The following is a 27,377-nucleotide window of genomic DNA, read 5'->3' on the forward strand; positions in this document are numbered from 1 at the left end:
GATATCGAATAAGCGATAGAGGGGGGGGGGGGGGGGGAGTGGAGGGGTGACATCATTATGCATGTTGGCTATCACATCTTTCGAAAATATCATGTTATAAGAGATCTAAAAAGAGTACATATCTTGACACCTTCTTTTAAACAATGTAATATAACCTTTTAAATAATGCAATATAATCCGTATTCTACGGATAATTCAACTTCCATCATTATTTCTATATTTTGTTTTACTTGTTGAATTTGTTCAAATGCTAAAAGATCATTAGATGAGTAAATAAAAGAACCTATACTTTACATAAAACTCAATTCATTTCCATGTTTTTTTTTCTTCTCAATTTGGAGTAGTTTATTTCTTGTACTTAGAGTAAATTGAAGAAAACTTTGAGCATTGACTGTTGGTTTATTGAAAGTCATAATATTTCCCTTTAAACCATTTCTCAGTTACAACGCTTCATTTCAATGCTTCGGTTTGCATTGATTCATAAATAAATTAAAGAATTACTGAAATTAATACATATGTAAGTGTCTGCCAGGAATTTTCAATGGAACACGATGATGTACCCTCAGTTTATAACGGTCAACAGACAAAGAAGCCAAATACTCCATTCCAACCTCAAGGTTACCGAAAGTACACTGGTAGACGTCATAAGTTGTATGGTGACGTCATATTCATCCTTTGGTAAATATTCGGTTTTGTGGCTTGAATATCAAGTTCCATCTCCATAATTCAACAGGTGGTAAGGTGTTAAATTAGGTTAAGCTTGATCATTACTGAGGAAGAATATGTTACCTGTCTGAACTTGTACTGATCGAGGGAGATTTGACTTGCACAGGAATAATTACATTGATTTTGTACGTACAACGACGAGCCTTTCGAAAGTTCTGGATGATTTTGACGTAAAATGCGGAAAATCGAACGGGAAAATAGTTTTCTTTGTTGGTGATAAACATACTTGCTGACTAGTATTTTTACCTTCATAGTATTTTTACTATACAATATAATGAAAATTACAATTAAAACATAATTGTGCTAACATTTTAACCATTTTCATCATATTATGGATGATCTTTTTGAAAGACGTTCTCAAAGCTAGCCCCCCTTTTTTAAATCAAATCATGAAAAATACACAAATGCATGGAAACAGTCTGAAATTCGAGCCGGTAAAATAGATAATGAGTAACAAGTACAGAATACGAAATCAATCATCATCATTTCATTTGTATTACATAACCTGTCGGCCGGTTTTGAAGAAAAAGGAAAGGGATGACACAGAGTTATTTCTTGTAATTTGTCAGTTACGTGTCATCATGTGATCAGGTAATGTCAGGATTATATCATCTTCCGTCTTCCATAATTATTGAAGTGTCAGAACGTTATGAAGAAAATGTAAATTTAGCATTAGGCTATAGCTTTTGGATGGACGAATGCTACAACCACACCGATGAAACAAACTTTACAAACTGATGTTACGTCATAGGAAATAATATATTGTATTTTATTTGGACGGTCTGGGGCCCGTTGCAGAAAGAGATTGCAACTCTAAAAATCACGCGAAACTTGATTTCAACCAATCAACAGCGCGCATTTGGGACTTGCGGCGATTGATTTTTTGGCTTGCGTTTAACGCAACACTTTCTGCAACGGGCCCTTGGAGTCAGTTTGCCGTTGTAACTGTGTTTTGGTTGGTCTGGAGTCGATTTTGCCGTTGTAACTGTATTACATTTGGTCGGCCTGGGATCGGTTTTGCCGTTGTAACTGTGTTATATTTGGTCGGTCTGGAGTCGGTTGTGCCGTTGTAACTGTATTACATTTGGTCGGCCTGGGGTCGGTTTTGCCGTTGTAACTGTGTTATATTTGGTCGGTCTGGAGTCGATTTTGCCGTTATAACTGTGTTATATTTGGTCGGGCTTGAGTCAGTTCGCCGTTGTAACTGTGTTTTATTTAGTCGGTCTGCATGCAGTCGGTTTCGCTGTTGAAATTATGAGAGAGAAGATGGGGCGAAGGAATGCATTCCTTGGCATGTATAACTTCAAAATGGACCTTCTTTCTGAAACAGCACTCAGAAAGAAATGCATGTTGTATGGAAAGTCGAACGATTGATGAACCCTATAGATATGAAACATCCATGAGAAGTGTGGTTAAAGGGACAGAACCTGAAACTTACATTTTTCTAGTGATAATATCTTATTACTTCATTACTTTCATGTTCGACTTTTTTTAAATCCCGAAACTGCTTTGGAAATTCTGGCGTCTCAAGAGATCTAATTATACATGTTATATGTTTATTGAATGTCTTAAGAATACCCTTCAATTGATTTATTTAAATCATGAAATATAAATCTTGAATATTAGTGATTTTTTTTTCGTTGATCACAATGATTATCTTCCCCCAAAAGAAATATCGCGATGCATATATACAGCGATTGCACCATGTGGCACCATGGTAAAAACTAAAAAGCACCACCCCAAAATATCGTGTTGAAACATTGCTTTCCAATTACCGCATGACGGCTTAATGGTCCTCCTCTGTCCACTAAATAGTTAATAGTCGATGAGTCAAGTTGTATAACTCCTTAAGTTTTCCATTATTATCCAGCTTAGATTATAGAACGATAAGACTCTTTATTCACTCAAAACTTCAGGACCATTTTAAAACTCTTTAATTCATTTTGCGGAAAAATGAACGGGGACCCCTGGGAGATGCGGTGCTTAATTTGAGTCATGTTGGGGCTGCTCGTCTCTCTCTCTCTTTCTCTCTCCCTCTCTGTAAAATTATCCCATTCTATTTTTGTCACCATTTATGATTAATACCCCACATTATGAGAACAATTTCCTGAGGAGCTATTTGACGGGTGGATTCATAGTCATCTGTAGGACAAGAGCTCTTAAGGAGGAAGGGGGTTTTCCGTTAAGTGGAGAAAGAAAGGGAGGGGTAAAAGTCAGAGGTTCGATCGTTCCCTATAGATAATTTAAAGTCTTACCTAACTTTCAGATTTTCACTCTGAATATAACAAACATTCATAATATATTATTGATGCGTTTTCTTGTATGACACTACAGCTTTATTCGTATACAAATCATCTATCATTTTTTCCTACTTCGATGATGCTATTTTTTAAGTTTTACATTCATCATTTCATAAGATAATTTGATGCTGTGTGTAGAGTAATTAATAAATCATCTAACTTTTTTCACGATCGTTGTTGGTTTTTTTTATATATATTTTTTCTTTATATTTATCACATTGTGAGATACTTTGATGTTGCGATAGTGCTAATATTTGATGTATATTAATTTTGTTTACTCTACGACAGGATTTTAGTAGTAAAGTCATATATAATGGAGAGCAGTCTATACTTCGAAGTAAGCTACAAGTCATGAAGAGCCTTCTTTCGAGAAAGGCCACCCAAGATTTGACTGAAATCTAGTTTAGAACAGTTACCTATGGGTACTGAAACAAAATCGTTATTCGTCGATTTTTATTTATGTTGATTCATACCCATCCTTCCATTTATTTTCGAAAGGAAATTTCCCACACTTTACGACCCGCGTGAGGGTTTCTCTGATAAATATACTACCTTTACCATAGTCTTAATGTGATAACATACTATGAACACGGCCATATGTATCGCGTTTGACATTTTGACTGCTCCACAACATGGCTTCCGCCAGATGTATCACGTAAGAGAATATACACCTTATAATATCTCTACACCGTAGGTTCATGAATGTGTTTGTTGTGGTGATGATGCTCCTGCTGCTTCTACTGATAATGATATATGGTTTCCATTCATCTTTACATACTTACCTGTATCAAAAGCACTTTTCACATTACTTAGCAATGAAATAAATTATATCATATGACATTACAGCGGTATGTTGGCTCAGTTGGTAGAGCGTCAATCTCACAACCCGCCGCTTCTGACCAAAAGACGTCCAAAGATGAGAGTTACTCCTATTTGGCGTTCAACAATTAAAGTGATAGAGCCACCTCGGTCTGGCGCTGCACAGCGGCTACCGGGCTCACAATCAATTATTGGGCAAAGCAAAAATGGATTTTCGACTTCCATGATATCAAAAATTCATTTCCATTACACACGCACCCTCATACTTGCACAATGAAATATTGCATTACTTTCTTTGTTATTATTACTATATTTCATTATATTACCTTACATCCCATTGTACAATCAACATCTTATTCCAATACAGTTCTTTTATATTTCATAAAAATCAATTTCAAGAAATTGATCCACAATGTGCTGCACTCAACCCAGGTGAGGTAAATGGGTACCTGGCAGGAATTTATTCCTTGAAACGCAGCGCGCGTAACAGCTGCACTGCTAAAGCCAGGGTAATTATGCTGCATATACTGTAGAGCGCTTAGAGACTTCTGACAAAGTAAGTATTACGCGCTATATAAGCAAGTATAATTATAACATTGTATCATACATAACGTTACATTACATAAAATTACCTTATACCACATTCCATGCCATTTCATTACATTACATTACATTGCACTGCATTATCACTGCATTAGACAAAATGCTTTTCATTCTGACCAGTGAACACTCAATTTCGTAATCGTCAAATACAATTTCTCCTTAATTAGTTAGACAAGAATACATTGTCACATTGATCAGACATTTTTTAAGAAGAGAACCTTTTAACCATGTCCATATATCATTCCTTCTTCTTTCACTTTTCTGTAATTCATGTTCTACTAAATCTTCTACTAATCCTTTTCAGGATTTATCGCACAATCGATGCTAGGGACACTTGGTCTTTTCACCTGCTCACCCTAATCATTCTATTTTGGAAAATACCCCTGCAAACGAGGGTTCCTGTTATTCCTTCATGATCGTTCATTCGACACGTTTAATAATACTTCAGCTCTTAACTCCTTACAAGGCCCCAACTTTATCGCGTAAAGCCATCGCAAAATGCTCGAATAGTCTTCCGAGAAAATTAGAAATTGTTTGAAACAGCTGTTTCACCGTCGAGATTATAGTAATGGAGATGATTTATTGAGAAAGAAAATGAGAGGGTGCAAAAGATGAAATATAATAAGACAAGAGATACAGAAGCAGGATAGGCCTTTGAATTCCTACTGAAATAATATACCGGAGTTATAGTTTAAGGATTAGACATCGAAGATAGAAATCAAATCATGACATAAAACGGGACTAAATAGGAATTAAACAGACCTTCCTAATAACAGATTAGTATTTTCAAAGAGAGCAGCATTGATGGATTTGAGATATAGTATCTCAGACCTTACAAACCAACAAAATCAACTTTCGTAGAAGTCATAATCTGTATGTTCAAAGATAAAATCATTAACATCTCTAGTGTCAAATTCCATGATGTAAGCTTTATTTCAAAGTGAATTTTCTATAACGGTGAGGTCACGAATATTATGACAGCGTCCAATGAGTACAGATATACTGGATGAGTGCCTATTAATATCATAATCTTTCATACAAATATCATATTCGATACATTAGGGGAACGTATCACAAAGCTCATCATAGTAAAGTTATGCGTTCTTTTATGAGCGAGTGGACAACGACAGGCCAAATGCGTTCTTCAGTTATTTTGATAACATTGTCTGATATAGATATCGATATTGTTTTTAATATCAACACACATTCATTTCATCTTCTTCTTTTTTTTACAGTATCAGGATAAACATTGGACTCATATTTGACACTTTTTTATGTAGCAGATGTTCGTAGAGTCATATATAACATTTTAAAAAGCGTTTCGGACGGGCCCAAGAGCTCCACGCGAAGGCATTAATGAGGGACTACCCAGCTCTTGTATCAGATTTAGATAATCAATAATAGAAATAAAGACCTTTAATGAGTAATTCAATGAATGAATTTATTATTTATTGAATAAGTATGACAGTCAGGAAATATCTGAGGAATAAATAAGAATTCGAAACGCTGCCAATCGTTGGTAAGTGAATTTTAGAGAATGAATTGATATATAATTCAATAGGTCATAGCGTGAGCAGAAAAGGTAGAAGAATGTAATGTTAATAGATGTAACACATTAATTAATAGATTTATAAATTGATGAATAGAGAGTTGTTGGAATAAATTTATGCTCATAATTTAATTCTCATTAAAAAGGGGTTCAGTCGGTGACATTGCAAATTTAGGTAATGTAGGCAATAGCCTATGACTGAAATTTTATCTACCAATATGTACGTTGCCATTCACCTTCAATCACTTTCAAACTTAAAATTGATACCCAAGAGTATATAATAATATATTCACGTCTTCATACGATATAAACCTCTCGAATGAGTAGTCATGTTTTATCTTCAAACGCAAGCCAATGGCTTTGGGAATGACACGGTATGTTGATTCAGAAATTGGGGGCCTCATGGCATATTTGGAAGATGATGAGATCAGTATAAATGGCGGGTCTATGGACATTGTAGATAGGGGGGATTAAGCATTGCGAGACAAGAAATTGTTAGGTATCATTTAATATGCCAAAGCAATTTTCTTCGATGTTTACATGCAGGCATAAATTCTATAGATGGGAGGGAATGTGAGATTTATACTACGGTTATTGGAGAGCTGCCATCCTTTGACAGTCAAATAATTGTCAAAATAACCCCGCAAAACAATGGAGTGGAATTTCTTTATTGAAATCATATAAGGGCTACATAAAAAATCGACAGATAAACATATGATAAACATACGATTATGATGATGAAGAGTCTCCGGACTCTGAAACAGAGGGTCGTGGGTTCGAATCCCAACCATGGCGTAATTTCCTTCAGCAAGAAATTGATCCACAATGTGCTGCACTCAACCCAGGTGAGGTAAATGGGTACCTGGCAGGAATTTATTCCTTGAAACGCAGCGCGCGTAACAGCTGCACTGCTAAAGCCAGGGTAATTATGCTGCATATACTGTAGAGAGCTTAGAGACTTCTGACAAAGTAAGTATTAAGCGCTATATAAGCAACTATAATTAACTAAATCCATGCATCATACGAACAATTAGATTAGAATGCAGGCCTGTTGAGGAATCAAATTACTTCGAAAAAGGGTAAAAAACTAAATGAACTCAATGTACATAAGCTAGAAGCAATTCTGTGAAAAAGAAATTGATGAGAAGAGAAATAAATATCAAATAAACTCGGAGATAGATCTCATTTTGAAAAGGCGTGTGGGACGGGGAGGTGTGTGTGTGTGGGGGGGTAATTGTCCCATTCTAATCCCATCTTCTTACATGTAACCGCCATGTTCGTGTCTCTCTTCATAACATGCAATGGAACACGGATGGCTACAATACTGCTATGTCAGACTCGGGGGAGCTCAACTACATAGCAACTGAATGTTTCCATAACAACATGAGAAGCCAGCAGGTACTATAGACTCGACTAAAGGCATAAGAAATAATGTGCTCCCACAGGTAGCACCTTCGATATAGACGAGCAAGAAAAATGAAACGCATATAATAATAGGCTCGTTTGTTCCACAAGATTTATATTCATGAAACTAAATAATCCTCAATTCATTCATGCTTGAATACTTAATAAAGAATCCGAAGTCTCAGCTTAGATTACTTGATGATTGAAAACATTGGGTGATTTCAAGTCCAGTGTTGGCCTTGGTGTTGGTGTTGAAATTTGAATTGCTTCCCCTAGCTCCAAAACTTATTCAGAGTTTGTAAAATTGATCCAGATCACATTAATAACATCTCAACAACTAGTGACTGACTTTTTGGGACCATCTTCATTTCATGTTTGGCGTTATAATCTTGTAAAAATAACACCAACACCAAAAGGTCAACACCGAACTTGAAATAACCCAATATATGCAGCGTCTGTATCCATGCGCAGATGGGGAACGGGATACGATGCCGACATCTTTATGAATGCCTATTTTATTTTTATTCTTTTTTACAAAATCCATATCAAAGTGTGCACCACATTTTTCTGTCTCAATCTAAAAACTCAAAATGCCTTTCCGATTGGCTTAATTGTATGCCTTGACCATTTTAACATTCTGCCCCCCCCCCTCCAGAAATTTCTTCATTCCGTCATAATGAAGAGCGTTGATGTTGCATTTCTGAATTAGAATAAGGTGTAGAAAATATATTTCCGAGACCTGCGAATTCTTACTTTAAATCATCAAGGAACACAGCAGAGAACGCGGTCCCTAAATGAAATCCATAACAGAAAATACTATCGATGTTCTTTACTTTAATAGTAATTTGATTTAGATGGGCTGTTCTCATAAATATATCACTTCCAGTGTTACTTCGTCATCTTCTGTCTGTAGTTGTCTTTAATTGATTGCTGAATCACCATTTAATGGTTAACCACGTGACAGTGATTCATGGGCGTCATTGGCCGATTTTACGTTCGGTTTTGACAGCTGGTGTTAGTGTTAGACTGATTTTTTTTACACCAGACACAGCTCCAAACCCGAAATGAAGTCTCTTTTTTTCTTTTTCCAACTGATGTCTTAACAGTTAGAGTTTTCAATCATTATACATAAACCCCGAATTCAAAATCCCCTTTTATGATACTTCTGCGAAACTTTTAAATGTGCTTAACTTTGAGAAATGGCTTTAAACGAACCATGATGACAACAGTCATTTGATTTTGGTCAAATGATAGAAAAGTTAAAACGTTTATACCTTTTAGAAAGTTACAATATTTGTGTTTTTATCATTGATTGTTATGATTATTTTAGTTCAATTTTTTGTATAATGTTGAATATGATATTGAGCTTAGAATATTTCGTGGAATTTCCTTCCTCTTTCATCTGGGGAGCGTTTCATGAAAGGACTTGTCGGACGTTTTATCCGACAAGTCCCATTCTATCCGACAGTTACTATAGTAACAGTGCCTCTCAGCCACTCAGAATCAAGGAAAGATGTCTGGTGGGTGTTTCTTAAAGCTGTTCGTAAGTTAAGAGCGACTTTAAGAACGACTGGTGATCCTTTCTTGTGGTAAATGGTATATACATTGGCGATGGTTAAGCGCGTAAGAAAGGTTCACCAGTCGTTCTTAAAGTCGCTCTTATCTTACGAACAGCTTTATGAAACGGCCCCCAGATCTGACAACTTGTCAGACAAAAATGTTGATGAAACGCCCCCCTGATGTATTATTGTGCATGATTTTCTTGCGATCTTCGTCGGAAGATACTTGATCCAACCAGAGAATGGTCACTGTGTGCTGAATGGGTTTTAGAGTTCATCTCTCTATGATCTCATCAGTGACTTTATTTTCAAGGATGTCTCATCATCAAGAATGGTCAGTGTGCTGTCCCTGTGTGCTGAATGCGTTTAGAGTTGAAGAGAATTGTCAGTATATCATCGAGGATCTAGATCTGGTACAGTTACATGAACTGAACCTTGTGAAATCTTGAAATCTACCATGAAAAATGTCCACACTGAAGATCACCAACACAGATAGCACACGTGGGACAGTGTATTATTATTGCTGGAATAAAGACCCGACGGAAGTGACCGAATCCGCGCTTATTTTGCTTATTTCTCAGCAATTACACAATTTCTTCCAGAACCCTTTGGCACATATTTTTTATTCATACAAACAGACACTTGGGTGGTCATTATATTAGATTCTGTAAAGAGTCATTTTGAGATCGTTACCAGAACTGGAATTTATCTTTAATGTTCACCTCTCTATGATATCATCACAGACTTTCTTTTCAAGAATTCATCATCGTCGAGACTGGTCAGTGTGCTGTCTTTGACTTCCTTCCGACGTACATCACAGATATCCCCTGGAAATTATGTTGGTAATTAGTCTTGCATGTAGACGTGAGGATTATAGTCAACCGGAACAGGTCGCCTTCCACGATAGCCCTGGCCTGCTTCTATCATGTTTTCAAGATCCGAGGCTGGCCCTCCCTGTTACACGGGGACGTGCAACTATTTGAAAAGTTGTTACGACGAATTCGATTGGTTACTTTTCGCTCTTAGCAAGTGTTACGGTTGATTTCTGCTTTTGCGTCACAGTGCCTTGCCATCTATCCCTTTTTAGAGAGAGAGAGAGAAAGATTTGTAATTGCTCATCTAGGATCTTAAACAGCAGATGCTTACTTATTTTTTTTAATTCGTCCAACCATGACACCTGTGCCTTGTAATAAAAGCTCTCAAACTGGCATTGATAGCAAATGCTGAAAAAATAAAATTGTCCTCCAATGCGTTCCGCAGTGTGTCCAAAGTTGTGTGGAACGCAACGTTAAATTATCTCCTCTCTGTTGAATTTGACCATGTTAATAGTGTAAATTACATCTACGATGAATATCTACATAAAGCGGGTCCTTCGAGAGGGGGCATTGTTTCGTTTTAAACAAATGACACTTTTATTAGAAAGGGCACTTGGTAACACCTAAAACGGGTCCTCCTCAGGTGACAGGGGCATAGTACAACGGCACTCCTTCGTGAAGGGCACTTTTCGTGCATAAAAAGACACTTTTTAGTGCTTCAAAAAGTGGGGGCACTGTGCCCTCCGCCCCCCAGGTTTGCTGCCACTGAAGTGAACATTGTTAAATTTGAGTATTCTAACAGTGTGTATCACATCCTAGCGAAGTCCAATCTGTGATGATTTTCAGTAGAGAAAGGTTGCTGTGTGCCGGGGCGTTGTGTAACAGATCCCTTGTATTAACAATCTTTCTCCACGGTAATGACCATTCTCCCTCACCGTTTACCAAGCCTATACCATGTCCATATCAAAATGTCATCAGGTCTGGAAGCTTGACCCAATTGTTGAAGGTCGAGGTCAGATGAAGGTTTCATCTTGTTGTCATTTCATTATCAAACTAGAACACGTTCAAAATAGCCCATACGTCATACTCTAATTATTGAACGCTGAATGTTGAAGATGAGGGGATACAGTCAGGGTAGAGTATACTCGAAGTAGCGTCTTGGGCTGATCACACATCCACCTCTTATAAGAGCAATCAATTTATTTATCACACTTAAGATTTAAAAGAAATATGTATAATTGATATATAAATCTGAATATTTGTACGTTGAGCCTTTGCCTTGCATTTTTACAGATGCTCAATAAGATGTGCATATACGTTTACGACTAGCGACTGAAGCCTAAATTAGTTTTATGCATTGTAAATTGATATTCTTGCTGTACCCCTGAGGTGAGGTACATTTTTAATGTTTTATCAAATTTGTTTTCATCATTGTCACGTCATGCTGCATCTTTCTACCCAGTGCTATTTTCTACATAATGGAGACACACACACGCACATTATTCCCAAGCATTATTCCTCGACTTGCACGCTGTTTTCACGCATGCACACACCCAAACATCCACCCTTACACGCAAATTCACCCCCACACTGTCCTTACACACCCACACTCACCCTTACACACAAACACGCACACACATTATGCATCTACACTCTGCAAGCACAGGGTCTTCATACACAGTAAAAACGCTGTTTAAGATTGTATACAACGCTGTTTACTATATGAACCTTACCTTATATGCACAATCATGTTTAATTTATTGAAGATTAGATATTGAAAATTAAACTTTGCCGTTTAAGATTTAAACACTTGTTTAAACTGTTTAAACAATTACTGTAAGGTTCATATAGTAAACAGCGTTGTGTAAAAATTTAAACAGCGTTTTTACTGTGTATTCTAGTTCTCTCTAGCTCTCTGTCGCACTCTTCTTTCTTTTTCATCTTATCCCTCTATTTCTCCCTTTTTATTTTGTCCCTACTTTTCGTCATCTCTGTATCTTGTATAGATCTATATCTCCCCCTCTTTCTCTCTCCCTCTCTCGCTCCCTCTCTCTCTCTCTTCCTCTCTTCATTACTACATCCCTTACACAACTCACCCTTCACCAAGGCGGTCCATCAAGGGACTGACAGCAAGAACAACATGAAATTATAATGTCTGCCCTAACTCACTAATTTAACTAATGACTCACGGTGGGATAATTTTAGGAACCTGCCTCGCTCGTGTCCGCTGATCGAACCCAGTGGAGAAAAGTGGAAGGAAAGAGGAATGGAATGAAAGCTAAAAGGGAAACTTTGAAGTATTGAATACAGATAGAGAGCGAGATAATAAAACGGAGAGAATGAGAGACATTGGCACTAAGGAAACGAGAGACAGGTAGAAAGAGTTAAATAGAGAGATAAGCATTCAAGACAAAAAAATTAAGTAAAGTTGATTTTAAACAAATGAAAATAACACTCAAATACATCGTAAATATTAATTGATTTCTGCTGTTAGTCAAAGATTATGATCATTTTATGACCATCTTAAATAGATGTCACCTATATTGAAATTTAAGACTGTATATGGTTAGATGTGAAGGATCCCATTATTTTTATATTTCGTGTATAGCATTTTATTTGGGCATGAGAGTATGATTGAATTTAAATCAGACGTGATCATTTGCGTCTACAGTATTATAAGAAGAATTGGTCGAACTGACAAATTTAGCACAGATCTTGTTAATTTTTATCTTGAAGCGCTGAATAGATTTGTACTTATTTTTATATGCAACTATATAGTTTATAGGTTCAGTCCACAATAGGCCACAACGTTCATTTTTTATGTTGAGGACTGCCCAGTTGTATTTGGCGTTTGTTCCTTTTTTAATTGGCACAGGCCTGAATATATCGACAAGAAAACTATTGCGAGATTCTACAATAAGAAATATGTAAGAGCAGATATGTTGGGTTTTAGAATAGAAAAAAAGGATGAATGAACAAGATCCAGGAGAGAAAGGTATAAGGAAGGGTAAAATTAATCTAAAAGCAACAAGTTACTTTCCGGTAAAAGAAGGACAAGTATCATTCTCGTTCGCCGATCATTCGCGTTACTATATTAATACTCAAGCTATTTGTTGACTGACATAACCTGTATCCAATAGGCGAAAGCACGAGAACGGACGAATATGGAGCTAAAAATGCAGCGCAAGGCTACCCTGGCCGGATGCGGCGGGAACATGAGTTGCAGATGCCATGGCAACGAAACTTTTTTTCCAGCACGTTTTTAAACCATGAGTGAATACACATGCAATGACTCCAAGCTGAATCAGAACCCTATAAGTGTGTCGGATCTGTCATCGTTAGATTCTCATTTTTAACACTCGGAGGAGTCGGGGCTGGAGCGAACCGTTTTTTTTCGGAGTTTTAAATCGACGAGGACTGTCAAGGGGCAATAACGTTTATACATCGGAACAATTGTTTACCTCTTTGTGAACTTTGTATTGCCCCTTGATGTCTGAATCAACTTCAGTTGGGGAACTTGTAGAAATGTCAATTTTGCTTCACAAAAACTGGATTAATGAAACCAAATAGTTGTTATTTAATACTTGTGAATTAAGACTTAAGGAGCATTCCCCAAATAATTCCCATGACCGAATTCTGTCCTTTCATGACAATGTTGTAGATAAATTATATTCACATATGTATGATCTTAACACGCCATTCTCTTTTCTTATCTCTGCAGCTACGAACTACCGCGTCCGCTGCGGTCAAGTCACCTGTAACCGCGGTCAGATCTGCGACGAGCAGAGCCAGACTTGCGGTTGCCAACCGGGTTACCGCGGACCGAGATGCGACCGCAAGTGTGAAGCGGGTCACTACGGTGTGGACTGCCGGGGACTGTGCGTGTGCAGCCATTACGAGGTGTGTCACCACGTCACTGGCACATGCAGCTCATCAGAGGTGGGTTTTAAAAATAGCCGGGGAAGTCCCAGTAGAATACTGACTTTTTTGGCTGTTAAGCAGGCTATTTGTTGGTCTCCGGGCATTCGGCCTCTTGTTGGCTGAAAATCACAAACTGATTAACAGACTACAGCACAATATAGTACTATATTTCAATCATTATTGAATATGCTATTATACAATTGAAATTCTTCCGCCTTCATGAATTAAAAGGAGGAAGTCCATTAACTTTTCGGAAAAAATTTTCCTTGTCATAAGTGACATAGTTACATTTGCTAGGTTAATCTTTGATTTACTATTAATATTACTCAGAAAAGCGCCCTTTTTGCCGCAATATTTTCTCAATTGCCATCCATAAGCGAGAAAATGAGGCTTTGATTAAAGCACTCTTGCCTAAACGACCTAAGAGTACCTCAGTTGAAAATGGAAGTGTGAAATTGGAAAAATGGCTCTCATGAATTTTGGAAAGTTTCTCCCAAAAAAGTATTTCCTCGGAGTAACTGTTGAGTAAAATGTCATATTGCCAGCCGCTTTTTCTTGTTAAAAGATCATTCACAAGGTCCAAATATAATAACGGTCCAATTCATCTTTATTTGGTAGCGTTGACCAGTGGATGCCATTCCAGCCTGACCTTTAACCTTTTGTAGCGCCACTTCTTTCACATCTAATGATGACGTAATTCTACTCTAACAAAGGATCGAACAACGTGAATGATATCACGTAACTTCACAAACCAAATGAGTGTTTGCAAATATGACATGGCATAAATGCATTTGATTAGAAAATTAGGAAGCAGAATCAAGCCTGACCTTAACCTTTTGTAACGCCACTTCTTTCATATCTTATGATGATGTAATCTGCATCTTTCCTGGTGCTACTTACTGTATAAGCTAGCGACATGAATGACATCACACAATTTAACAAACCGATTGCATCTTGAAAAATCTGACGTAAGCATATAAAGATGGATTCGATTGGAAAATGAAGGAGCAGAACCAATCTTACCTATATCTTCCACCCACATCATTCTTTTTCTTATCATAGGATGATTCGGACGGTGAAGAGATGATGAATCCGCTACGGCCATACGACCGGCTACCACCGGGTAATGGAACCGCCATGTGCCGGTCGTCTTGTGGTGTGCTTAGCAAGATAGGATGTACGTGTGCCCTGGATGGAGGGACGTGTAAATGCCCAGGTGAGTTGAACACAGGACGAGCTGAGTACTGGGGCCCGTTTCATAATGACTTTTTTTGGCAAGGTTTTTTTTCCTTCTTTTTGCATTGTAATTTCTATGAAAACCTTCATTGTGATTGGCTACTGAGCCCTGTTACAATGGTCGTTACCATAACGAGCTCTGCAATAGTTTTAACTCTTTATGACATGGGTCAAAGAAAAAGGTAGTTGTGTTCAGATATTGGTCTAATTACAGGTACAGTTGTGACCTTTAGAGTGTTGGAACCGGATGGGACGTCGATCTGAAGATTAAAAGCCCTACCTACATTACTGTAAAATAAGTAGGCCTACTAGCCCAGCGAACTCTTAAAGATTTGTAATGTTCCTGCTCTTACTACTTGGATAGACTATAACCCCCCCCCCTTTATGCTTGAATTGTCTTTTTTCTACACTGCACAGCATGAATTGAATTACATAATGTATTTTAGACTATGGTATGAACCGTCAAAATGCATTCCGAGATTCCCTCGAATCTATAGGCTTCTTAACGATAAACATTTTTTTCTTACGAATTTGATTTTACTTTGCTTGAGATCCCATGGCACTTTCGCTTCCTTTAATAGAACGTATTCTAGGTATTAGCCAATACATTCAACATATTCTCTCGTGAAAGATGTATGACTTGCAGTAATATTTACGCCACAATTCATAACATTTGAATCAGTGATAACCCAAACCATTTACGGGGGCCCCAAGCAGTCAAGACGATATACAATCTGCCCGTTAAGGTGTCATACTTATTTACTCCTACGCGCGATATTTCCCTCACATGTATTTTCAAATCTTATCAGACCATATTTCATTATCAAACGCGTGTGGATCTATTTATTCTGACTTCAACAAGATGGTTAAAGATTTCATAACAATCTGAACTGCTTCTTATAGCATTTGGGACATGATCGTATATTTATTGACACTATGTTGTCATCCCGTAACATCTAGTCATAAGTATGCAATTGCCATTTTAGCCCAATGACAGTGTTTTACATTTTCAACCAACTGTTTGTGTAGAAGGGTGGTATTGGTCTGGCGGCTACCAGAGCGTCTACGGTATACTGCCCCCTCGCGTCGGGTACACAAGTACTGACGGGAAAAAAATTCGCGTATAATTCGGGTCACCATGTAGTTAGTCCTGAAAAGGAATGTTGGGACTATCAGGACAAGAGTCCGAAGGTCAAGCTGCCCAGACCCCTTAGCTCATCTACTCTTAGCTCCAAGTCATCACATTTTGTCTCATTTATAGTCCTTTTAAGGATTTCATCCCTATTTTCACAGATATAAGTCTCGGCCTCTCTCATCTTCTATAGTACCTCTTCCGAAGAGTTTCCGATTCCAATTAACTCAATCACTTCCATTTTAATTTCTTATAAACTTTTTCTCTTCATTCAACTATCCAGTTCTTTAAGACGAATCACTTGGTGAAGATTGAGCATCTACGCAATCTGTATTTTGTACTATCATGCAAACCTTCAAAGATAATAGTTTAATAAACAATAATAAAATATAATCAAGATTCGCCCTAGGGAATTGCGTAAGGTCGGTCTAACACAATCGTAATGCATATCATAATTTTAACAAGTATTTGGAAAACCTGAATCCAATTTTCACGAAATCTTTTCGAAAAGTTACTCCTTTGATATCATTTCCTCTAAACACTCAACTGCAAATACACCCATGTAGTTTGGCACTGAGAAGGAAAAAAAGCCAACACTCTGTACCGTCTGGAATATGCATCACTTCAATGATAAAACTACAATTTTGTAGTCGTCTACAGTTTAGATACCCTATACCGTTCATATCTCCTTTCAAATCTACGGAGCCTGACAAACTCAATTTAAGTTGGTTTACCAACACTGAAATGGTTTTGAACATTTTTGGCAGACCAGCCGGGTAATAAGAAAAGGCAGATCTTTCCCCCTTCGGTATTAGGAGCAACGCGCAGATACACCCTGTACCTCAAGCAATCCGTGAACACGTTCTTCAACACTGTGACACAGCACAATTTCACCGACCCGGTTTAAATCCACTCGTGATAAACCTGTTTATGAAAAAGGTAGATAATGTCATCAAGTTTGTATAGGTATCAAATTACAGGCAAGGTGGAACGGAGTGGTTCTGATTTACAAAATATTTTTACTCGCCCCAGTTGAATTCATAAACGATAAAAACCTGTTTCATTTCATCAAAATTTCGTATGGTGTGTGTTACGTGCAAGTCCATTCAAAGTAGCCCGGTTGTATTTGTTCACTCTATTTTACTGCTCTCCGGTAGTGTTATACAATTCTAAACATATATAACTGCTCAGAATACTGGGTTTATGATATATTGAAGAGCCGTTTGATCTCAATCATGCTTACTCATACCCAGTAATTACAACCACATTTCAACGAAACAAGGCAATCATCTTTTTTTTCAAACTTCATTTTGATTAATACCAACTGCAAAGGTATAAGGGTGACCTATTTCAGGTGCGTGCACCCTTCCCACGGCAATTGGTGAATGGGTTGAATTTTAAGAAGCAAATTTAATACAGATTTTTCAAGACTTTGGACCATGCGTTATACATATTTTTAATTCAGTTCATGGGGCGACTTACTTTTAGGTTTGTCAGTAATCTTTTTTTTTTCAGATGAAATCATTGCAATTGTCATGTTCGTTAGATTCTATTGATGGATAGAATATTACTGATGTTTACTGCCGAATTTTTCAGACAATTAATCAGCAAGATTGATTCCGATTTGATTTCACAATTATAAATGAGAAATTATTTCAACTATGAGCTTGACAATAATTACATTTTAATCATGCATTGGACACTAATTACATTAAAATCATGCATTGGTTTTCTGTACGCGATGGTCTAAATAAAGAAGATTCTATTCAAGAAAGGTGACAAACGTGACAAAACAGCTCCAAAATAAGATTTGTGGTAAATCAAGATAATTTCGTTGATTTCATGTTTTTCGTTTTAAATGTTCTGTTATGCTTTCTGTATAAAAAGGCTTTACATGAGAATGAAAATGTCAATGCAGTGAAAACACTGTTAAATATTTGATATCTGTAATAGATGAATATTAGGTATTTACATAATATCAAATTGAAAATCTAGATAACAAAATGACAGATTCATTTAGAATTCTGTCTGTATGGTGATGATGAAAATTGGGTTTTTACTTTAAAAATGGTTTGCCTGACAACAGTGGCGTACCTAGGATTTTCCAAGGGGGGCAAATTCGTCCGCCAAAAAATTTGACAAACAAAAAAAAGGTCTTCAACAACAAATAAAGGATTTCGTACCCGAAAAAAAGTGACAAGCAAAAAAAAAAGTATTCAATTTAAAGGAGCCTCAGGGATCAGTTGTAACTCGTCGGGGGGGGGGGGGGCAGGGATACGTCCCTTGCATGGGTTGTCAGGGCGGGTAGTCTGCCCTCCCTCATAGGTAAGCTAATGCCTGACAAGCTGCGTTGAGGCCCCCGGCATGACGAGAAATGTATCATCGAATGAACCAAACCAGGAAAATCGTCAAACAATTTTGGTTTAGGATGAACTAAATGAAAAACTGACCGTTTTGAAAAATCCCTGCAGGGTCTATATACATCGGTGCCTTCAAATTAATTCCTATATAGGCCGGGCCTATGCATGAATCAACCGACTACATATAAAAATGGAAATACTTTCTTGGGAATATGTCGGAACCTTTAAAATGAGTGTTCAAGAATAAATAGACACGACTTTGTGTAAGAACCATGTCACTCTTCTTCTGTAACAGTCTTGTGACGACGAATTTATCATTGGCAAAGTCTGGAGATATTGAAGCTTGGTTTCGTGTTTATTACTTCTCCGTGTAGGCCCTTTGTGAAAACAAATGGGAACCACATTACCTTGATCGTCACATAATTATGTCCTCTTAACACAATGAAATATACATAGGACTATAGCCGGTATATTCTTCCCAATCTTAAAGGAAGGGGAAGAAACTCCTAACCGCCTAAGGCTTAAAGGGGTGGTCCAGGCTGAAAATATTTATATCTTCATACGCAGAGTAGAATTCACTGAGCAAAACACTAAAATTTTCATCAAAATCGGATAATAAAGTTATTGAAGTTTAAGGTTTAGCAATATTTTTGAAAAACAGTCGTCGTGAATATTCATTAGGCGAGCTGATGATGTCACATCTCCACTTTCCGTTTTTTATGTTATTACATAAAATCATATTTTTTTCATTACTTCATACTTGTGTGAATAATATGTCTCCCATATAATGAAATAAGTTGCAGCAATAAATATCTAATGCACTAAATCAGTTGTCAATCCAATTTTTCTAGTTCTTGGAGGAAAAAATTTGAATAAACCTAATTTCATATAAAAAATACAAAAGAACAAGTGGAGATGTGACATCATCAGCCCACCTAATGAATATTCATGACGACTGTTTTTTTTTTACAAAATATTACTAAATTTTAAAATTCAGTAACTTTGCTATTTGTTGTCCGATTTTGACGAAATTTTCAGCATTTGTCTCAGTGAATTCTACTCTATTTATTAAGCTATGAATACTGTCCGCCCGACCACCTCTTTAAGAAAATTACCTTGATTACGAACTGTAATACTAATTTGTTGTACCATTTATACCAATTAGAAGCGGTTATACAGCTTGTACAGCTGCAGTTATCATCAGAAGCCTGTTGCATAAAACTTTTTACCTGAGAAAACTCTGGTAAAAACTGAAAACTATGGTTATTCTGATTTCCGCCATTGACTTTAGCACAGGGCAAAAACTCCGGTAAAAACAACCTGAGTTTTCTCAGGTAAAAAATTTATGCAACGGGCCCCTGGTAATCACTTTCCTATATGTGAACAGGTGTATGTGACCACGTGCCCGTTCAAACCTGAAATTCGAGTTCTAAATTTCTCGCCGGACCCGGTTGCCGTGGCACTAGTCCAGATTGGACCTTGTTGTTTGGAAGTACCCTTTCCCAAAAGCTAACAATGAGGCACATGTCTCCCAATCTCTAATCAGCGACAATCCATTCATCTTCGCTCCCCACCAAGTGGTGGGGAGCGAAGATGAGTGGATTGTCGCTGATTAGAGATTGGGAGACATGTGCCCTCTATGTTAGCTTTTGGGAAAGGGCACTTCCAAACAACAAGGTCCAATCTGGACTACCGTGGCACTAGCGACCAATGGCAGAAGCTGCACCAATCAGGCTCACTTCTGCAAGTGCATTTTGATTAAAAGGAGAACCAGTAGCCAATTCAGAATACTAGTTTCAAATTAGCCTTTGACCTTTCTTGTTACGGGGCGTATGGGAGATTAACAGTCCGTTGACGAAATTACCTGGGTCCCGTATCACAAAGTTAAGTGATTAATCGATAAATGAAATGGCCTATCAGGATCGACGTTGCATGCGCAATTTGCTCAGTAGACTGATTAGGAACCAATCAGAATCCGTCTTTCAAATCAGCGATTAATCGTTAACCTTTGTGTTACGAGCCCAGATCATAACTGTCGCATCATGCACTTGTCAAATAAAACATAAGAAATTATCACTGTTGAAAATAAAAATCGACTCGCTGGAGGCACCTGCGATGCGGAGCCACCTTCTCTACGTCAATGACGGCTAATTAAGGAATTAAGACTTAACCAAGCTATACATTGATAATAATGTTTGGTGATTGTGCTAGACTAACCGCAAGCACGTCTTTCGGATTCTGTTATATAGTCTCGACGATTGACAAATTGACATGAAGTGACTTGTAACAAGAAAAAAAATGGTATGGAGTCCCGAAAAAACAAAGTGGTTCCTCCTCTGCCTAAACACGGTCTGAGACCTTCACTACTATTGTGGAGAGAAGATCGATACCACCATTTTTACCATGACTAACACCATACTTGGTGGTTAATTAAAAACCATTGGTGTTACAGCGATCCCCGCGGGGGGGCCACTTACATTGACGAGTGGATACCATGCGCGACCAAAAAAACACGTAAAAAGGATGTCTTTTTCACGATAGGGCACGTTACGTACGTAACGTGATAAGGGTGTCAAAAACGCGAAAATAATGAAAAAAGGGTATCTATTTCGCTAGGAAAATTACGTGTTTAGGGTCGAATTTGCGGGGATGATAGCACAAAATTAAAATGTCTTATAAAGGATGTCCTTTTTGCCCCAACACTAAGTGTTTAGAGTCCGATTTGCGCGAGATGTAGAAGGCGGGGTCGTACTAAACCAAATAAGGTAAAGCCGACGACCGAAGGACCCGTAACAATAAAACATTCCTGTACTTGTTTAGGGGTTCATTTCAGGGAATATTTGCCAAGAGTATCGTTTTGTTTCCAATACTTGTTAAGGGTAGGGTTTCACACTCCAATACTTGTTAAGGGGTGCATTTTCAGAATATGGAAATTACGTGTTTAGGGTGCTTTTCGAGACCCCATGGTCGCGCATGGTATCCACTCGTGAATGGAAGTGGCCCCCCGGGCATACAGCGATACATGATGTTGCCATTTAATAATTCTAGACACCTTTGTGGGAATGAAATCTACAAACTACTCTTTTAAAAACCCGAATGCGAATTCGGGGTATCATCATGACAACGAGACAATTTGTTCTCTATTTTCTTCATAACCCTTTCTATACGGGCAAGTTACACGTTCTCTTACAATAATCGAAGATTGACTCATATATCATATTACTTATTTTCACATTTGTTTCTTTGTGTTTCTTTTAATGTCTCTTCACAGGTTACGTCATCGCCCTATTTGTGGTTTCCATAACAACCTGGATAACACTAGGGGGCGTCTGTGTGGTGTGCAGTATCCGTAGGCGGCGCTATAAGTCTAAGATTGAATACAAACGGTGAGTCAAGCATCAAGGGAAACCCCCCTCCTCCTCCTCCTCCCACGCTTACTAGTATTACTTTGTCTTGGGTTCTCATATCAGCTTTATGTTCTACCCTTTTTTTTAAAATCCCAATCCTTTTTGTTACCATTATTTCCCCCCATGGTTTAATCTTCAAAGTTTGGGGTATCCCTTTCGAGTTTCCCCGCCAAGCAGAGCTTGGAGCATCCCTGGGATTTTTTTAATCCCCTTATATATCGCAGTCATCAATGTTCCTTTCTTTTTGTTGTGGCACTTTTTCAAAAATTGAATATTTAGGGGAATCCCCTATGTAAATGAAATTTGGATGAATCAGTATATGCATCTCCCCCACCCCCCTCAAATTCTTATACGTCTTTAATTTTTTTATGATCATATGCACAATTCTTTGTTCTCTTTGTCTCTTATTGCATACAAAAGTGACTTCTTAAATATTTCTTCTGGTCATCACATGCCTCAACCAGGGCTCCGTAACACAAAGGTTTGCGATGAATTGCAAATATGAAAAAATCGCTCTGATTGGTCCCTGGTCAATATTTTAAACCTAATGCGCGTGTAACGTTGATAATGATTGGTCAGTTGATTTAGCGATTGATCGCTAATCTTTGTGTAACGGAGCCCAGGGGAGTGTTTCATTGACATTTTTGTCCGACAAGTTGTCAGATCTGACATCTTTCTCTGACTCTGATTGGCTGTGAGGCACTGTTACTATGGTAACTGTCGGATAAAATGGGACTTGTCGGATAAAACGTCCGACAAGTCCTTTCATGAAACGCTCCCCAGGTCACACTCAAATGAGATTTGGAATATCGACCCTAGATAGGCAGTTTGTTCGGACCGGACGCTATTTATTTTTTTAAAGAACTTTTCACTAATATTACGTAAATCATTTGAACGCAATGACAGAAAATATTTCGAAGCTCAGATCTTTACAGTTTATCTATGTGCTATTTCGGACGTATATTTCGTGAATTCCTGAGGCAAAGTGATGTTTTTTCTGCTGTGTCCGCATTTCCGTCTACCTTCCCCCATTATGTTTTACGTTGCTCTGAAAAGCTTACTTTTAGACGTTTTTTTAAGAACGAAAATCAAATCTTTAAATTAGCCCACAAGATTTCAATCTTAATTTCTATTTATTCATTTCGTCTTTTATGATTGTTTCTTTCAGAGATTCGGATTATTGTGAGGAATTAGACTCGGATGAAGAGACAGAACTGGGGACCAACAGCACCCAACCTACAACAGGTATGTATCATGTTTATTTGAAATGAAAACCATGTAGTAGGATCAAAATGTAAAATTCTGTCACGCATCGTGTAAACTTTCAAGTTTTATCAAAATATAGACTTATAGAGAAACGATTTTTGACCCATTGATATTTCCCCTTATTTTTTGAATAAGAAGTGCACACCTAGTTACCAAAAATATAGCATTTCCATTTATTTGAATCCATTTGAATGTAGGACAGGAGCTCTGTCGAGTAAACGCCATGCTCACGGAGTCGGACAAAGGCGTCGTATATAGCTGGGGATCGAACCCAATGCTTTCAAATAAGACGAGTCCGGCGCCTTAGGCCACTCGGCCACGGCACCTCCGCTTACACTTTTGAAGTGACGACAGCATTCCACAAATATTTCACTTTTATCAATGTTCGTACAGGTCAGAACTATACAAAGAAATTTAAGGCATTTTCCAATATTTCTGTCACCAATTATGACATCTTTGATTGCTTGTCACTCTGTGGGCCCTATGTAGTTTTCAGACATGTGGTTATATGTGAATAACCTCGAAACATGTTCTATTCATGAAATGTTTTTTCTTCTACTTGTTATTCTTTACGTTTATTAACTGTCGCTCCTTTGTTATTCTCCAATACTCTATACAGTAACTACTGCATCAGACATTAACACATCAGCAAACGAATCCTCGTCATCTCCTCCGCCTTCTCTGTTACCTCCACCACCACCGCCTCCGGCATCATTGCCGCCCTCATCATCGTCATCGTCACCGGCACTACCCATGAGACCTCCGGATGTCAACAAGCACCACGTCCGGTTCGCTGGGGGCGCCTCCCCGCATCTGAAACACAGTCCTCCTCCGGACCCTCCGATACCCGAACCAGCAGACTCCAGAAGCCTGGAATCCTCAACCAGTAGCGATGATTCACACGTCTATCTGAACGTCGATCAAGTTGACCGCGAAGATTCCATGTATAGCATTGACTATTCACACCCATACGAATACCTTCACAAGAACGGAGAGAATGGGTTGCTGGGAGGTGGATTAAACGGCGACGATCCTCTCGAAATGTCGCCGGAGTGTTTTTTATTACAGTACATGGTCCAACGGCAGATGAGGGCGCTGAACAATGCTCCACATGGTTACGTGAACGACTCCGTGGCCAAGTGGCAGGATAGAAATATCAGCAAGAGGTTGTTTCCGTTCGGGCAGGCGCCGTTTCCCATAAACTCGAATACGCCTGCAGCCGTCGTCGTCGGGGCGGCGGCGAACCGTGGTCGAAATGAAGCAAGGGAGATTCTCCAATCTGCGTTCCGGCGGAACGGGAAGCCGACCATCAAGCCGAAACCAGACGGACTGAAACGTGTCCCTCCCAGCAAAAAGTCTGGCCCTCACCAAAGACTCCTCGAGAAATCCGAGAGTACAGAATCAGAAAGTGAACACGTGATCCTCAATGGCTGTTCGTTAACGAACGGCACGAATAGACGGAACAATAACCCAGATATGAGAACTGACTCAAATAGCAATCCAAAACAGATTTCGTGTCAGCAGCTTAAACCCGTCATTCAAGAACGACCCGGAACAGTCCCGAGTCCGTTAACATACAGAGACGATGACGATGAAGGAGAAGATATTCTTACTTCTTCGGATGATCATATTTACGAAAACTCACAAATTCGAAAACCATGCTACAGATTTGCCAAATCACGCAGTACAGATCAGTTGAGTTCTTGATGATCTCATGGAGATATGAACTACAAGATAGCTTCGTGACAACTTTTCTCCCCGATAATTTGTGGTTTTGAAGGATTAACAACAGTATTTTCTCATCCATGGGTAATTTGGAAGAATACTTTGCAGGATAAAAGTAGACACCATGCGTCGAGGAATGGGCGTCGAAAACGCGATCCGACCGAATGTGTCATAAACGGTCTGTTCGATCCTAATATGCAACTTACGCGTTCCTGATCTAGTGTATCTACTAAAACAAAGTTTTTGTCGAATTGTTTAAGCTTGTACTTGTGGGTGGGATGAAGGTGTGAAATAATTTATAAAACACAACATTAAGGCTGCAAATGGGATATTATGGAATTAAGTTTTCAAGGATTTTTATATTTGTCATTACAAAGAATGCTTAATATTGGACTAAGCTAACAAGAAATGAACAGTCAAACTCGGTCAATCATATTCTCTTTAGTGGAATCATATTCTCTTTAGTGAAATATACCTCGCTTCATTTCATAAAAGTAAGATATTTTCAAGTTAAGCAACCCACATCCATTCACTACACCAAACGTCAACGGTCTCGGTGACGGGGCGAGGCGGTTAGTGGATGGAATCATCGAGGAGCTCTAATTGTGGCCAGTTCGCTTTCAGTGGGTTACAATGTTTCGCAATTTCTTTTAATTTGTGCATGCCCAACCAAGCAACACTTGCATTAATGTAACCCACTGAAAACGAATTGGCCATACTCTGTGATAAAGTACTCTAATTGCATCCATTTTTGAGGCAATATTCGAGTCATGAACCGCCATCTATGCCACAGCACGACCCGACTTTGAAATAGACCGTTACAACAATCGAAAAAAGGGTTAAATCGTGCAACAAACTAGAGTTCAAAGTTCCGAATCGTCTTATGAACACTTCAATACATTCTTATGGCTATTCCATTCCTCTTCACAGGTATAAAGTTAAATTCAAAATCGTAATGACGTCATAAAAAAATTGTGCGATTAGCTAAGATATTTAGCCAATTTGGTCATTGCTCTTAACTGAAGGATTGCAACTACTTAAAATGTTAAAATTAGTATTCTAATAGTAATCCTGAACTTTAAATATGATCATTCTATTAGAGAATGATCAATATTCAGTTTTGTCCAAAATCGGATCGTAGATCAGTCGTAAAAAGAAGTGTGCTGTGGCCTAAGCCGGCGATGTATGATCGCCCCTTTACTATCTTGATGAAGTGTTCTTTCACTCTGCCCACTAAGATGTCACGTATCCCAGTCTTGGTTTTTTTTTATTACCTTCCGTGATTGTCTCTCTTTTTAATTTATTCGAAGAAAATACATCGTTACTGCCAATATTAATTCACACCTTTTTTTTTTTTTTCTCAAAACTGCGAGCCCGGGGTGTGCGAGTAGGCCGCCAAATGCGAGCCAAATACAAATCTCTAACTTCAGACACCCTACACATTCAAACACACCCATCCGCATTCTCCCCTCCCTGCCCCCACACTTCTCTATCTCTATCTTCCCACCCCTCCCCGCTTTCATCTTCTCCCTCCCCCAGGGGCCGCGGAAGCGGGGGGGAGGTCTGAGGGGGCTTCAGCCCCCCCCCCCACTTTTTTTTCCAAAATCGTGTATAAAAACGTAAAAATAACCATAGGATTGTGATTTTTGCATGGTCAGCCCCCCCCACTTTGGAAACCGTTCCGCGGCCCCTGTCCCTCTCCATTTCTTTCTCTTTCACATTATTCTTCTCCTTCAATCTCTTTATTCACTTAACTTACTTAAATACTACATATGACTTTAAATGCCGACTTTAACGTAGAAATTGAGTGTGTGCATCGCGATCAATTACCAATATTTGTTTCTTTAGTACGATCATAATTATTTGTATATTGGAATTTTTGCAATTTCTTTGGTTCACAATCCGACTGGGCATTATTATGATTGAGACAGACTCTTTCATGCGTGGCAATATATTTATGTACTTTACTATATGTATGTATCATGATGTTTTTGTAACAAAAAGTACATGTATGAAGTTGATGATTGAATATTTATACAATTAAAGATAAAAAATAAAATTTGAAATATACTTTACTTGTGGAAATATCTCCTTTATCTTTTGCTTCATTATTTCACTTATCATTTATTGTGATATATGTATAGGTATGTATATACATATATTCATGTCAGAATGTAACAATTAAAAAGAAAACATGTTGACAGTTTGAGAGAAATCGGATGAATTTGGAAAAAGGAGCATAATAGAGAGATATTATGGTTGTGTCACGAAATAGTAACACTAGACATTCAAAATTAAAATAAAACCGCCCTTTGCATCATCCTACCCCCATCCACAAAAAATACATTGACATATCTTGGTACCACATCTGACCTCATGTCATTTGAAGAAAACTGGAAAATCCTTGGTGTGAAATTTCCCAAAAATATGAAATGCCGAACTGTTTTTCCTGTAATCATTAAGTGGCTCATAACCCCAAGAATAATTTGCATACATTCGTAATTCTGAAGCTTCGTTATTCCGAAGGTTTGGATATTCCGAAGGTTCGTATTTCC

General features: G+C 38.1%; 1 protein-coding gene across 1 annotated transcript in view; it reads left to right on the forward strand.

Annotated features, from left to right (window-relative positions):
• LOC121411789 overlaps positions 1-26,329 on the forward strand; it is a 53,409-nt gene extending 27,080 nt beyond the window's left edge. Inside the window, exons 4-8 of the mRNA XM_041604646.1 lie at positions 13,497-13,714; positions 14,759-14,912; positions 21,696-21,810; positions 23,000-23,076; positions 23,717-26,329. Of these exons, the coding sequence (XP_041460580.1) occupies positions 13,497-13,714; positions 14,759-14,912; positions 21,696-21,810; positions 23,000-23,076; positions 23,717-24,804 (1,652 nt within the window). The 3' untranslated portion in view covers positions 24,805-26,329. The remainder of the gene's footprint in view (positions 1-13,496; positions 13,715-14,758; positions 14,913-21,695; positions 21,811-22,999; positions 23,077-23,716) is intronic.
• The last annotated feature ends 1,048 nt before the right edge of the window (positions 26,330-27,377 follow it).

The sequence above is a fragment of the Lytechinus variegatus genome, chromosome 3 (assembly GCF_018143015.1).
Source record: "Lytechinus variegatus isolate NC3 chromosome 3, Lvar_3.0, whole genome shotgun sequence".
Taxonomy (NCBI): Eukaryota; Metazoa; Echinodermata; class Echinoidea; order Temnopleuroida; family Toxopneustidae; genus Lytechinus; species Lytechinus variegatus.